Genomic DNA, 16,725 nt, shown 5'->3' with positions numbered 1-16,725 from the left:
CAAGCTGGAGGATAGGGCACAGGTAAGACAGGTAAGAGACAGCACAAAGAACTTGGTTTTTCAGCTAAAGATGATAGAAGAGCAGAAAGAGGCTGTGCTAGAGGGCAGGAATCTAAGATACTGGATGGGTGGGGGGGGTGAGCAGACAGGCCCCCAATCCTGGGTTTACACCCACATTCCCCAAAGAAGTAGTGACAGGGCATGAAGACTCCCCCCCTCATAGGCTCCAAGGAAAATAACTGGAAGAATAAACCAGATTGTGCTGCCTCAGGGAAAGGGAGGAGGTGCTGACAGACTAAAGTATTTATACAAACAAGTTGAAAACTAATGCCCATGGAAAAATCTACACAAATGTTTACAGTAGCCATACGGATAACTGCCAAAAACTAGAAGTAACCTGGAGAAATAAAAAAAATAAAATATAACCAAGCTGAAATTAAAAAAAGCTATAAATGAGGTGCAATAAAAATTGGAGGCTCAGGGCACCTGAGTGGCTCAGTGGGTTAAAGTCTCAGCCTTTGGCTCAGGTCATGGTCCCAGGGTCCTGGGATCGAGTTCTGCATCGGGCTCTCCACTCAGCAGGGAGTCTGCTTCCTCCTCTCTCTCTGCCTGCTTCTCTGCCTGCTTATGATCTGTCAAATAAATAAATAAATCTTTAAAAAAAAAAATTAAAGGCTCTTGGGGTGTCTGGGTGGCTCAGTGGGTTAAAGCCTCTGCCTTTGGCACAGGTTGTGTTCCCAGGGTCCTAGGATCGAGCCCCACATTGGGTTCTCTGCTCAGCAGGGAGCCTGCTTACCTTCCTCTCTCTCTGCTTGCCTCTCTGCCTCCTTGTGATCTCTGTCAAAAAAATTACATAAAATCTTTAAAGAAAAAAAAAAGGAGGCTCTTACTGCTAGGATAAATGAGGCAGAAGAGAGAATTAGTGATATAGAAGACCAAATGATGGAGAATAAAGAAACTGAGCAAAAGAGAGACAAACAACTACTGGAACATGAGGGGAGAATCTGAGACATAAGTGATACCATAAGATGAAACACTATTAGAAGAATTGGGATTCCAGAAGAAGAAGAAAGAGAGAGGGGGACAGAAAGTACATTGGAGCAAATTATAGTGAAGAATTTCACTAACATGGCAAGGGGGAACAAGCATCAAAATGCAGGAGGCACAGAGAACCCCCTCAAAATCAGTAAAAATAGGTCCACACTCTGTCATCTAATAGTAAAACTCACAAGTCTTAGGGACAAAGAGAAAATCCTGAAAGCAGCCTCAGACAAGAAATATGTAACACACAATGGTAAAAATATTAGATTGGAAGCAGACTTATCCATAGAGACCTGGAAGGCCAGAAAGAAGTGGCGTAATATATTCAGAGCACTAAATGAGAAGAACATGCAACCAAGAATACTATATCCAGCTAGACTATCACTGAAAATAGAAGCAGAGATAAAAAGCTTGCAGGACAACAAAAACTAAAAGAATCTGTAAACACCAAACCAGCCCTACAGTTAATAGTGAAAGCAGTCCTCTAAACAAAGAGAGAGCCTACAAGTAGTAGACCAGAAAGGAACAGAGACAATATACAGTAACAGTCACCTTACATGCAATACAATGTCACTAAATTCATATCTTTCAGTAGTTACCCTGAATGTAAATGGGTTAAATGCCACAATCGAAAGATACAGCATATCACAATGGGTTAAAAAAACAAAACCCGGGCACCTGGGTGGCTCAGTGGGTTAAGCCGCTGCCTTCGGCTCAGGTCATGATCTCAGGGTCCTGGGATCGAGTCCCGCATCGGGCTCTCTGCTCAGCAGGGAGCCTGCTTCCCTCTCTCACTCTCTGCCTGCCTCTCCATCTACTTGTGATTTCTCTCTGTCAAATAAATAAATAAATAATCTTAAAAAAAAAAAACCCATCAATATGCTGTCTATGAGAAACTCATTTTAGACCCAATATACACTTCCAGATTTAAAGTGAGGGGGTAGAAAACAATTTACCATGCCAATGGACATCAAAAGAAAGCTGGGTGGCAATCCTTATATCAGATCAATTAGATTTTCAGCCAAAGACTATAATGAGAGATGAGAAAGGACACTATATCATACTCAAAGGGTCTGTCCAACAAAAGATCTAACAATTTTAAATATCTATGCCCCTAACATGGGAGCAGCCAACTATATAAACCAATTAATGACAAAATCAAAGAAATACATCAACAATAATGAAATAATAGTAGGGGGCTGTAACAACCCCCTCACTGAAATGGACAGATCATGCAAGCAAAAGATCAACAAGGAAATTAAGGTCTTAAGTGACACACAGGACCAGATGGACATCATAGATATATTCAGATCATTCCATCCAAAGCAACAGAATATACGTTCTTCTTTAGTGCCCATGGAACATTCTCCAGAATAGATCACATACTGGGTCAGAAATCAGGTCTCAACCAGTATCAAATGATTGGGATCATTCCTTGCATATTTCAGACCACAATGCTCTGAAGCTAGAACTCAATCCCAAGAGGAAATTTGGGAAGAACCCAAATACATGGAGGTTAAAGAGCATCCTTCAAAAGAATGAATGGGTCAAACAGGAAATTTAAAAAGGAATTGAAAAAATTCATGGAAACAAATGGTAATGAAAACACAATGGTTCAAAATCTGTGGGACACAGCAAAGGCAGTCCTGAGAGGAAAATATATAGCAATACAAGCCTTTCTCAAGAACAAGAAAGGTCTCAAATAAACAACTTAACCCTACACCTAAAGGAGCTGGAGAAAAAACAACAAAGAAAGACTAAAGCCAGCAGGAGAAGAGAAATAATAAAGATCAGAGCAGAAATCAATGAAATAGAAAACAAAAAAACAATAGAACAAATCAACGAACTAGAAGCTGGTTCTTTGAAAGAATTAGTAAGTTTGATAGACCCCTAGCCAAACTTATCAAAAAGAAAAGAAAAAGGACCCAAATAAATAAAATCACAAATAAAAGAGGAGAGATCACAACCAACACCAAAGAAATACAATCAATTATAAGGACATATTATAAGCAACTATACACCAGCAAATTTGACAATCTGGAAAAAATGGATGCATTTCTAGAGACATATAAACTACCACAACTGAACCAGGAAGAAACAGAAAATCTGAACAGACTCATAACCAGTAAGGAGATTGAAGCAGTCAAAAAATCTCCCAACAAACAAGAGCCCAGGGCCAGACGGCATCCCAGGGGAATTCTATCAAACATTTAAAGAAGAATTAATTCCTAGTCTCCTGAAAGTGCTCCAAAAAATAGAAAAGGAAGGAAAACTTCCTAACTTATTTTATGTGGTCAGCATAACCTTGATCCCAAAACCAGACAAAGACCCCATCAAAAATGAGAATTACAGACCAATGTCCTTGATGAACACAGATGGGAAATTCTCACCAAAATACTAGCCAATAGGATCCAACAGTACATTAAAAGGATTATTCATCATGACCAAGTGGGATTTATTCCTGGGCTGCAAGGTTGGTTCAACACTGCAAATCAATGTGATACAATACATTAATAAACGAAAGAACAAGAACCATATGATACTCTCAATAAATGCTAAAAAACCATTCGACACAGTACAGCATCCTTTCTAGATGCAAATTCTTTCAAGTGTTGGGATAGAGGGTACACACCTCCATATCATCAAAGCCAAATATCTATGAAAAACCCACCGCAAATATCATCCTCAATGGAGAAAAACTGAGAGCTTTTCTGCTAAGGCCAGGAACATGGCAGCAATGTCCATTATCACCGCTGCTATTCAACATAGTACTAGAAGTCCTAGCCTTCTAGTAATCAAGACAACCAAAAGCAATTAAAGGCATCCAAATCAGCAAAGAAGAAGTTAAACTATCACTTTAGGCAGATGATATGATACTTTATGTGGAAAAGCCAAGACTCCATTCCAAATCTGCTAGAACTTGTACAGGAATTAAGTAAAGTATCAGGATATAAAATCAATGCACAGAAATCAGTTGCATTTCTATACACCACAAGACAGAAGAAAGAGAAATTAAGGAATCGATCCCATTTACAATTGCACCCCAAACCACAAGATACTTAGGAATAAACCTAACCAAAGAGGCAAAGAATCTGTACTCAGAAAACTATAAAATACTCATGAAAGAAATTGAGGAAGATACAAAGAAATGGAAAAATGTTCCATGCTCATGGATTGGAAGAACAAATATTGTGAAAATGTCTATGTTGCCTAGAGCAATCTATACATTTAATGCAATCTCTATCAAAATACCAGGAACTTTCTTCAAAGAAATGGAACAAATAAGCCTAAAATTTGTATGGAACCAGAAAAGACCCCAAATAGCCAGAGAAATGTTGAAAATTAAAACCAAATCTGGTGGTATCACAATTCTGGACTTCAAGCTCTATCACAAAGCTGTCATCATCAAGACAATCTGGTACTGGCACAAAAACAGACACAGATCAATGGAACAGAACAGAGAACCCACAAATGGACCCTCAACTCTATGGTCAACTAATCTTCGACAAAACAGGTAAGAATGCCCAATGGAAAAAAGACAGTCTCTTCAACCAATGGTGCTGGGAAAATTGGACAGCCACATGCAAAAAAATGTAACTGGACCATTTGTTTACACCACACACGAAAATAAGACTCAAAATGGATGAAGGACCTCAATGTGAGAAAGGAGTCCATCAAAATCCTTGAGAAGAACACAGGCAGCAACCTCTTCGACCTCAGCCATAGCAACTTTTTCCTAGAAACACCGCCAAAGGCAAGGGAAGCAAGGGCAAAAATGAACTCTTGGGACTTCATCAAGAAGCTTTTGCACAGCAAAGGAAACAGTCAACAAAACTGTTGATATTTGGGAATGACATATCAGATAAAGGGCTAGTATCCAAAATCTATAAAGAACTTATCAAACTCAACACCCAAAGAACAAATAATCCAATCAAGAAATGGATAGAGGACATGAACAGACATTTCTGCAAAGAAAACATCCAGATGGCCAACAGACACATGAAAAAGTGCTCCACATCACTCAGCATCAGGGAAAAACAAATCAAAACCACAATGAGATATCACCTCACACCAGTCAGAATGGCTAAAATTAACAAGTCGGGAAACAACAGATGCTGGTGAGGATGCAGAGAAAGGGGAACCCTCCTACCCTGTTGGTGGGAATGCAAGCTGGTGCAGCCACTCTGGAAAACAGCATGGAGGTTCCTCAAAAAGTTGAAAATAGAGCTACCCATGACCCAGCAATTGCATTACTGGGTATTTACCCTAAAGATACAAATGTAGAGATCTGAAGGGGCATGAGCACCCGAATGTTTATAGCAGCATTGTCCACAATAGCCAAAGTATGGAAAGAACCTAGATGTCCAACAGATGAATGGATAAAGAAGAGGTGGTATATATATACAATGGAACACTATGCAGCCATCAAAAGAAAAGACATCTTGCCATTTGCAATAACATGGATGGAACTAGAGGGTATTAGGCTGAGCAAAATAAGTCAATCAGAGAAAGACAATTATCATATGATCTCTCTGATATGAGGAATTTGAGAGGCAACATGGGGGGTTTGGGGGTAGGGAAGGAAAAAATGAAACAAGATGGAATCGGGAGGGAGACAAATCATAAGAGACTCTTGATCTCACAAAACAAACTGAGGGTTGCTGGAGGTAGGGGAGTATGGAGAGGGTGGCTGGGTTATGGACATTGGGGAGGGAATGTGCTATGGCAAGTGCTGTGAAGTGTGTAAGCCTGATGATTCAAAGACCTGTACCCCTGAGGCCAATAATACATTATATGTTGATTAGAAAAAAAAAAGAAAAAAGAAAAGAAAATTCAAATAAAAAAAAGAAAAGCAAATTAAAAAAAAAAAACACTAAAAGACATGGAAGAACCTTAAATCTACTTCCTAAGTGAAAGCAGGCAGTGTGAAAATGGTACACACTATATGAAACATCCTGGGAAAAGCAACACTATAGGTATAATTAAAAAAAAAAAATCAGCAGTTGTCAAATGTTGGGCATAACCAGAGAGAAATGAATAGATGGGGCATTTTTGGGGTGATGAAATTATTCTGTAAGATACTATAAAGGTGGATACATGACTATACACATTTGTCAAAACTCATAGAACTGTACAACACAGAAAATTCTAATGTACTCTACAGACTTTAATGATGTATCAATACCTATTCATCATTGTAACAAAGGTACCAACCTAATGTAAGATCTTAATAATAGGGGAACTATGGAGGAAGAAGAAAAAGCATACAGAAACTCTATACTTTTTCCAAATTTTTATATAAAACTAAACTGCTATACCACATAAAACTTATTAAAAATTTTTAAAAGAATTCTTTTTAAAAAATGAGGTCTCTGAAAATAGAAACACATTCTGTGATTGATAGCTATTAAACATTAAATTTGAAATAAAATAAACATTACACTTATCATGAGATTATCTCCTAATAAAAAAAATTCAACCAAAAGATATGTTGGAATATTCCAGTGTTTGCCTATAATGATAAAGAGCTACGGGAGCCTGGGTGGCTCATTTAGTTGGGCTTCCAACTCTTGATTTCAGCTCAGGTCATGATCTCAAGGTCATGAGATCAAGCTGTGTATCAGGCTCTGTGCTGAGCGGAGGCTGCTTGGGATTCTCTCTCTCTCCCCCTCTACCCCTCCCCCCCCAGTTGCATGCACACACCTGTGCTCTCTCTTTTTCTGTTTCAAGATAAATAAATAAATATATATATATATATATATATTTTTAAAGATTTTATTTATTTATTTGACAGAGAGAGATCACAAGTAGGCAGAGAGGCAGGCAGAGAGAGAGAAAGGGAAGCAGGCCCCTTGCTGAGCAGAGAGCCCAATGCGGGACTCGATCCCAGGATCCTGAGATCATGACCCAAGCCGAAGGCAGCGGCTCAACCCACTGAGCCACCCAGGCGCCCATAAATAATTTTTTTTTTTTTTAAGATTTTTTAATTTATTTATTTGACAGAGAGAGATCACAAGTAGGCAGAGAGGCAGGCAGAGAGAGAGAGGAGAAAGCAGGCTCCCTGCTGAGCAGAGAGCCCGATGCGGGACTCGATCCCAGGACCCTGAGATCATGACCTGAGCCGAAGGCAGTGGCTTAACCCACTGAGCCACCCAGGCGCCCCCATAAATAATTTTTTAAAAAGAGCTGAACATGGATTTATTTTTTTAAGATTTCATCTATTTATTTGAGTGAGAGAGAGAGCAAGAGCATGAGTGGTGGGAAAAACAGAGGGAGAAGGAGAAGCAGACTCCCTGCTAGAGAGGGAGCCTGATGCAGCGCTCGATCCCAGGACCCTGGGATCATGACCTGAGCCGAAAGCAGACACTTAGAACCAATGGAGCCACCCAGGAGCCCCTAAACATACTAAATTTAAGACAGTTATTTATCTATAGATTTCTGATTTCTATAAAACTGTACTAAGTAGTTAAGAGGATAAAATATAACAGATCAACAAACCAACTCATGTTTTATTGCCTAAATAAACCCTCTTTCCCTCAACCCTTTAATTCTTATATTATTTTTCTGAATTTTAAGGATAATAAAGAGCACACAATCAAAAAAATGTCTATAATTCTGGGAGAGCCTAAATTACAGGGAAAACATTTTAGCAATTATTGCTCAATCTTTCCATGATTCCCGCAATCAAATACAATGAGCAATTATGTGAAAGGTAAATAAATGCACAGTAATTTATTTTTTTTTTTTTTTAAGATTTTTTATTTATTTATTTGACAGAGAGAGATCACAGGTAGACAGAGAGGCAGGCAGAGAGAGAGAGGGAAGCAGGCTCCCTGCTGAGCAGAGAGCCCGATGCGGGACTCGATCCCAGGACCCCGAGATCATGACCCGAGCCGAAGGCAGCGGCTTAACCCACTAAGCCACCCAGGCGCCCCAATGCACAGTAATTTAAGTCCCTGTTTGTCTACTAATTCTAAAATACTTATAAATCAAATAGCATATATTACAGGAAATGGTTTCCAAAAAGAAGATAGACTTTAAAGAGGAATAAAATGCCCTAACCCAACAGTTCTTAAATTTGCATATGCAGGTTAATAGGGAAGTCATGAAAAACCAGAATGCCTGAGCTCTTTGGAGTCAGAATTTCCATAAGACTCAAGCTCTGTATTCCTATTAAGCTTCCCAGTTGATACTTATGCACATCAAAATTTAAGTGCCACAGACCTAATCATCTATAAACCTGGAAATATAAGCTGTAGAATAATTCTACTTTTTTTGGTGAAATTATAAAATGAACGATTAGAAATCATTTCACAAATGATAATACACAGTACTTGTACAACAAATCTTGGTTAGGTAAAAACTTCAGTCACTGTCTTTAGAATAATTTTTTTTTTTTTTAATTTTGGCTGAGTCTCTCTATAACTAAGTATGGTACCTAAAAGGCTTTCTAGTAGGGCGCCTGGCTGGCTCAGCCGGTGGAACATGAGACTCTTGATCTCAGGGTCCTGAGTTCGAGGCCAAAATTGAGCACGGAGCGTATTTCAAATAAAGTAAAATATTAAATAAACAAACAAAAAGCTTTCCAGTATTATAACAAATCATAAGCCGTTCATAAAGGGTGCACTCAAGGGATGCCTGTGTGGCTCCGTTGGTTAAATGTCTGCCTTTGGCTCAGGTCCCATTCTCAGGGTCCTGGGATGGAGCTCTGAGTTGGGCTCTGCCATCAGCAGGAAGCCTGCTTCACCTGCTCCCTCTGCTCTTCCCCTGCTTGTGCTCCCTCTCTCTTTCTCTCCCTCTCTCTCAAATAAAAATAATAAACTCTTAAAAAAAAAATGGCACACTCATCTTTAAAGCTCCAAATGAACAACAAACATTAATAATCGACAAATGCATTGTTATTTTGGTAATTTTTAAAAGCATATAACTAGATTGTTTGTACCAGATACCTGCAAAGAATAATGAAGAACTTGACAAGCAAAACTGACAAAGCTTGTTGTTGTTCCTCTAATCCATCTGCCATTTTCTGAACACACTGTAGTAGCTGGATCCTTAAAACCTGCAGAATGTTATCAGGAAGGAGAGATATTCCTGGAGGCACATCGTCTACCCTATAAGGGGGAAAAATAAGAAGGCTGATTAAGTACAGGACTAAAATCTTTGACACGTTAAAGGAATTGCATTTTCACCTCAAACCCTAAAGAAACTCTTTTATTCCAGATGCTCTATGCCTTCTCCGCAAGTCACCACCAGATGATCACTGTGATCCTTTAGAAGGTTAGTAGAGCACAGTAGTTACTCTCATTTCAGAAGAGTCTTACTGAAAAGAGGGAGAGTTAGAGAGAGAATCTATTCAATATCTTCAATTGTGCTATTTTCAAAGAAAATATTAAGAATTAATTCACCTTCTACTTAGAAATAAAACGTGTGTGTATATATATATGTGTGTATACCATTCCTAAAAGGAACAATAACTAGCTAATAAAAATGGAGTACCTAATTTAATATCTGTCAACTTCTTTACTAAATAAACAATATTCACCTACCTATAGGCTTCCCAAGCCATGTGGTCAGAAGAGGGAGAGAAATTAACCAGCAAAAGGAAAGGAGAAAGGTGAATGAAGAACCCTAAGCATGACAATTAATAAATTTTTTTAAAGTAATATATAAATATTTTATGACAACTGGTTTCTGGGTAAGAAGACCATCTGGGGGGGCCTGGGGGGGCTCAGTCATTAAGCGTCTGCCTTCCGCTCAGGTCATGATCCCAGCATCCTGGGATTGAGCCCCATGTGGGGCTCCCTACTCTGCAAGAAGCCTTCTTCTCCCCCTCTCCCACTGCCCCTGCTTGTGTTTCCCCTCTCACTGTCAAATAAATATAAATAAAATCTTAAAAAAAAAAAAAAAAAAAAGAAGAAGACCATCTGGTTCTTTAAGGACAAAGCCAAGACCAGATGTGACTGGCTACTCTGTCTTAGAGAAATTCCCCTAGAATCTAGGTGAGAAGACCTTTGGACCAAGTTACCTCTGTACCATAAAGTATGGTACTTAATCTCTGAAGTACCCTAATCTATAACATTGTAATATCATCTGCCCTATTTCACAGGGTTCTGAAAGCAAAAGGTCAATGTGCATTTTTAACAATGAAATATGTAAAGAACTATAAAAATGTAATGTGCTTTAAATATACTATCACTAAAGCCTACAAATCTTTTCATAAAGTCACTGAATACTAATTTTCCTATCTCTATTAAGAAAAATACCTAATTGCAAAGGAGCACCATGAAGAGCTCCTATGATTAAATGATAATCATACTTTAAACAGTATCTTCTTCAGGTAACAGTTAATATGAAGATTTACTATTACTTTTACCCTGAGTTTAAAGCTTCATTCACTGTAGACAGAAAAATTTGAAACACCTTACCAGTAGTCATATAATTATGTATGACAAATGTTTTTAGCCTCTTCTAGAATCATCCCACAACATAAAGTGCTTTATAAAATAAACAGATCACTTTAATTACACAGAAATCATAAAGCACATTACCAAGGCTGCAGAATTCTATAACCATGTCACAAAAATACATGTTTCATTTTAGTCTGGGAATCACTTCACTTATAACTTGGATTCCTTCATTCTCTTTTATAGGTGGTATAAGAAAAACTCTCATTTTTATATATACATTTTTCCGTGCTAAAGAGCTAAAAAGAGGTGATGAGAAAAACCACAGTAACTTCTAAATAATATTTAAATTTAAATATAACTGATTTTTAAGACTAAGCTAAATTATTCCTACTCACTTTTCCAAAATCATAAGTCAACAAGAAAGAAACATTAGATTTCCCAATATTCAATCCTAGTTACTTAAAGGATTTCTTTCCTTTTTCCTTCACTGTCCCATTCTTTTTTGCATTAAAAAAAATTTTACTAGACAAGTGCACCTGGATGACTCTGGATTAAGCCTCTTCCTTCAGCTCGGGTCCTGATCTCAGGGTCTTAGGACTGAGCCCCACACTGGGCTCTCTGCTCAGCAGGGAGCCTGCTTCCCTCTCTCTCTGCCTGCCTCTCTGCCTACTTGTGATCTCTCTCTCTGTCAAATAAATAAATAATATCTTAAAAAAAAATTTTTTTATCTTAAAGATTTTATTTATTTATTTGACAGAGAGAGATCACAAGTAGGCAGAGAGGCAGGCAGAGAGAGAGGAAGGGAAGCAGGCCCCCTGCTGAGCAGAGAGCCTGATGTGGGACTCCATCCCAGGACCCTGAGATCATGACCTGAGCCAAAGGCAGTGGCTTAACAGACTGAGCCACCCAGGTGCCCCAATATCTTTAAAAATTTTTTTACTAGACAGAAAAAAAATTATCTCCTAAGAGAGAAATCTACTGTTGTACTTACACTCATTATAAAATTGGGCTTTGATTAACATAGATAAAGTTGAGAAAGTTTTGGCCATATTCCTAATGTGATGAGGATTTAAGAATTTGAAAGCATTTTCCCATCATTAGGACTTCACCGCCCCCAAATTCTAAGCATCTTTTGCTGAAATTTCCCAACCCCCAGAAATCCGTTTCACTCCTCTGTTTGGCTACTAAATGTCTATATTAAACAGCTGCCCATTATTGTCTCCATCTAACACAAGAGAGGCTTTAAATCCCAAGGCTTTAAATTCTGGGAAAAGCATTCCTTGCCTTGCATTTTGAATTCTCTAACTTGGAAATTCTACCAAGTCAGTTTAATTTAAACAAGGATTATCTGTGAGTTTCTTATCTTTAAGGTGAACAGACTAGTTTTACACATCTTGTACATCACATTCACTTGAAAAACTAAAAGTTTTCTATTAGTAAAATCTAAATTCATAGTTTAGTTTTCTGTCAGGTATGAAATAAAATTTTAAATAAACCAGCTAAATTATGAAAAAGGCAATGCTTGGGCATTCTTCATCTTATTTTAAATATAGTAGCAATGTAAGTCTACATAATGTTTTTAGATATGACCTCCCAAGAAAGGAGATATGTATAATAAGTGCATCTTACAAACTTTAGAAGACTTCATTTCAATATTCGAAGTAGTCAAAGGCCCAAATCCTGACTTCATAAAATCCTTAGGCTCATGATTTTAAATGAGCTGCAAATTATTAAAACAAAAGCACTTCTAAGCACAAACCACAAGAATACGTCTATGAGTAGAAACCAATAATATGTAATCTTGTTTTGAGTTCAAGATTTAATAGTTTTCAACTTTTATAAACCTACTACAAATCATCTAATGAAGAATTCTGAAACTGTATTTATAAATAATGAAGCACTAGTGCTTTCTGAGCATTAAAGCACATCTTAAGTTCAATGCCTTGGTCCAAAGCTCTAATGATTTCTTCTCTGAATTATTAAAATTGCCTTTTAACTGTGCTTCTTGCCTTCAGTCTCAAACATTTCCAGTTCAACCTCCTAATGCTACCATAAGGACTTTTAAAAAACAAAATTCATCATGACATTTCCATGCAGAAAATTCTTTAGTAGAGCCTCGCATCTTCTGTTACAAAAAATGTAAGTCCATTAGCAATGCATGCATGGCATTTTATGATCTGGCTTCTGGCTTCTGATTCTCTAGGCTCAGTTCACACAGGCCCACCCTCTTACTGCCTACACCTCCATCCCCAAACTGAAAACACTTTCTTCCTTGAAGATTTATAATTCTCTAAATACTCTTTCTCGTCATCGACCACCACCCATTTATCCCCTTCAATCTCAGTGTATCTCTAGAAATGGATTCCTTTTGTGGCTAAAGTCTAGTGTCTCCTTTTTTTCTCCAGCTTTTTACCCCAGCCAACCTCACCTCTCTTACCTGAGTAACAACTATGACGTTTTCAAGATGGCCTGAGAAAAAGGTGAAAACTTTTTCTTGGAAATGGGCCTAGGAACTGTAATGTAGGATGGTAGTACACAGAGCAACGGGAGCTAAGATTTATACTTTCACTTGCACTTCTCCACAAAATTTGAATTCCCCCCCATTTTATGATTTTTAAATCCAGCTTTGAAAAATCTGAATACTTTACCTCCTCCAAGATGTTTTTTAAGACCTTACTATATAATGAAACCATAGTTTTAAGTATAGTGTTTTCAGTGAATTCTGTGAGTCTAATTACTGAACTAATTACTGAGTCATGAAAGCTTTCAAATTTGTATCCAGTTGGTCAGAGATATGGGTAACTTCCAAGACTTGCAACCGGTATCTGAAGCGAGGGCAGTCTTGTTGAGGACTTTGCCCTTAATCTGTGGGATCTGCCACTAACTCCAGGTAGTTAGCATTAGAAATGAAGTGAACTGCAGGACACCCAGTTGCTAGTAGTTAGTTCTCTCTACTCCTAGGAGCCAAGTTTCATATTAGCAGGAAAACCTGCTATAATCAATTAACAAAGTCTGCCATGAGAGCAGGGATATGCAGGAATACTTTGCATGTCACATAATAGCCATTCTTCTAACAGGTCTTCAATGAACTCTTTGTGCCTCAAATTAACAAACTCATCTAAGGTTAAAAAATTGTTTCTACATACCTGGTAGGCAGCTTTTCAAAGTCAACATCTAAGAACTGTTCATAGCTAGAAACAAAATTGTCCAACCAGAGCTTCAGGTAATCTGGATCTTTCTGAAATAAGAAAACCAAGATTAAGTATATCTATCAGAAAAAAAAAAATGCTTTCATTCCTATAAGCAGATATGAAGCAATAATATGAAATCTCTTAAGTTATATTCATGAAAACGTATGTGCTATTTTAAAACGTCTATTAAGTACAGGGGCGCCTGGGGTGGCTGTCAGGTTAAGCGTCTGCCTTCAGCTCAGATCATGATCTCAGGATCCTGGGATGGAGGCCCACATCAGGTTCCCTGCCCAGCGGGGAGTTTGCTTCTACCTCTTCCTGAGTCCCTCCCTGCCACTCATGTTCTCTCTCTCGCTCTCAAATAAATAAATTAAATCTTTTTTTTTTTTTAAAGATTTTATTTATTTGACACAGAGAGAGAAGTCACAAGTAAGCAGAGAGGCAGGCAGAGAGAGAGAGGGGAGGAAGAAGGCTCCCTGCAGAGCAGAGAGCCCGACGTGGGGCTCGATCCCAGGACCCTGGGATCATGACCTGAGCAGAAGGCAGAGGCTTTAACCCACTGAGCCACCCAGGCGCCCCAAATAAATTAAATCTTTAAAAAAAATAATAAAATATCTATTAAGTACAGGGAATCCTCAAATGGCCTCTCATCTCACTCACACAAAGAGCTACAGTCTTAACAATGTCCTACAAGATTCTAAACAATTTGCCCTCCCCTATCTCTCTGACCTTATCCACTATTACCCTGTACTACTCTGGCTTCCTGGCTGTTACTGAGACGAGCCAGACAAACTCCCACCTCAACTCCTTTCAGTGGCTGTTTTCTCTACCCAGAAGGCTCTTCCCCCAGATAGATGCATGGCTAACTCTCTCACCTTCTTCAAGTCATTCCTTAAACAACATTCTCGGAAAAGCCTACTTTACCACCCTTTCTTAAAACTGCAAATCTTCTTACTAACCTTTACCTGATCCTATTCTTTTCCCCACCCCACAATGCTTTCTCACCATCTATCATACCATGTCATTTACTTAGTTATTAATTTATTGTCTGTCATTACCCCTAGAATATAGGCTTCACAAGTATAAGGCCTTTCTAAAGGCTTATCACAAGTGACTTTTTTTTTTTTTTTTTGGTAAAGATTTTATTTATTTATTTGACAGAGAGAGATCGCAAGTAGGCAGAAAGAGGAGGAAGCAGGCTCCCTGCTGAGCAGAGAGCCCCATGCAGGACTCAATCCCAGGGCCCTGGGACATGACCTGAGCCGAAGGCAGAGGCTTTAACCCACTGAGCCACCCAGGCGCCCCCACAAGTGACTTCTTTTCGTTAACTGATGGACAGTGCCTGGTAACGAGCAGGTGCTCAATACATACGTGTTTAATGAATTAGTGAGAAATAGAAGATACATGAATAAAAATCAGATATAGATCATTAACCTAAACATAAAAATTAAAACTCTTCTAAAAGAAAATATGAGACATAATATACCTTTTATGAGATACACCTTTGCAACCTTGGGGTAGACGTAGATTTCTTGGGGAGCACACAAAAAAAATCACAAACCAAAAAGATAATAATAAGTTTTAATCAAAATTAAAAAGCATCTATCCATCAAAAGATACCATTAAGGAAATGAAAAGGCATGCCATATACAAGTTGAAAATGTTCTTAATACATGTATCTGACAAAGAACTTACACCAAGAATATATAAAGAACTCCTAAAACTCGGGGCACCTGGGTGACTCAGTAGATTAAGCCGCTGCCTTCCGCTCAGGTCATGATCTCAGTGTCCTGGGATCAAGGCCCGCATCAGGCTCTTTGCTCAGCGGGGAGCCTGCTTCTCTCTCTCTCTCTCTCTCTCTGCCTGACTCTCTGCCTACTTGTGATCTCTCTCTCTCTGTCAAATAAATAAATGAAATCTTAAAAAAAAAAAAAAAAAACTCCTAAAAATCAATACCAAAAGGACAACCACTCAATTTAAAGATGGACAAAGGGCAGACACTTCACAAAGGGGATACAGGAATGACCAGGATATGAAAGCATGCTCAAAATCATTAGCTCTCCAGAGAAAAGCAAATAAAAATAAAATGGAATACCCACTGCACACTCACTAGAATGGCCAAAACTAAAAACCCCGTTAATTCCAAGTACTGGAGAAGATGTGGAGCAACTAGAACTCACACTTCTTGTGGGAGTATAAAATGGTATAATCATTTAGAAAATAGTTTAGCAGTTTCTTTTTTTTTTTAAGATTTTATTTATTTGACAGAGAGAGATCACAAGTAGGCAGAGAAGGCGGCGGGGTGGGGGGGTAGGAAGCAGACTCCCTGCTGAGCAGAGAGCCTAATGTGGGGCTCAATCCCAAGACCCAGAGATCATGACCTGAGCGTGAAGGCAAAGGCTTAACCCACTGAGTGACCCAAGTGCCCCTTTGACAGTTTCTTTTAACGTTAAACATAGACATGTCACATGGCCCTTCCATGAGAGAAGGAAAATCACAGAACTACAAAAATGCACAAAAATGCTCATAGAAGATTTATTTTTAATAGGCAAATGCTAGAGACAGCCCAAAATTCCATCAAACTGTTCACTGACAAAGAAAGTATTGTATATTCATACAGTGGATTACTATTCAGGAATAACACTAAATGAAAAGTTGATACAATGACAAGCAGAAATTTTAAAAACATGACCCAGCAAGAAATGCCAGGCATTTAAGTGTATACACTGTATGATTTCATTTATACAAAGTTCTAGAGCAGGCTATGGTGACAGAAATTAGATCACTGGCTCTCTGTCAGAGGACTGACTATAAAGGGACAGAAAGGAAACTTTCCTAGGTGATAGGAATTTTCTATTTTTTTATATAGTAGTTACACAATGTTTGCCTGTATCAAAACATGCAATTTCACACTTAAAATGTGTGCATTTCACAGACTGTAAGTTATATCTCAAAGCTTATTTGAAATAAAATGCTTCCTCAGAAATGTCTTTTTAAATATAAATCACTAAAAATGATGCTCAAATTTATTTCCTTCTTCTCCTTAGCTCTTCTTTACTGCAATCAATTTCAACAATTCTCAGAAG

At 38.2% G+C, this 16,725-nt stretch overlaps 1 protein-coding gene across 4 annotated transcripts in view; it reads right to left on the bottom strand.

The window, feature by feature from the left end:
- NBEAL1 (neurobeachin like 1) overlaps positions 1-16,725 on the bottom strand; it is a 207,302-nt gene that overhangs the window by 166,386 nt on the left and 24,191 nt on the right. For all 4 annotated transcript variants that reach the window (XM_044241352.1, XM_044241354.1, XM_044241350.1 and 1 more), the window contains exons 3-4: positions 13,595-13,686; positions 8,991-9,152 (exon numbers count right to left, since the gene is read on the bottom strand). In XM_044241352.1, coding sequence (XP_044097287.1) covers positions 8,991-9,152; positions 13,595-13,686 — 254 coding nt within the window. The remainder of the gene's footprint in view (positions 1-8,990; positions 9,153-13,594; positions 13,687-16,725) is intronic.

This window comes from Neovison vison, chromosome 3 (genome assembly GCF_020171115.1).
Source record: "Neovison vison isolate M4711 chromosome 3, ASM_NN_V1, whole genome shotgun sequence".
NCBI lineage: Eukaryota > Metazoa > Chordata > Mammalia > Carnivora > Mustelidae > Neogale > Neogale vison.
This window is presented reverse-complemented; position numbering and strand designations above follow the sequence as displayed.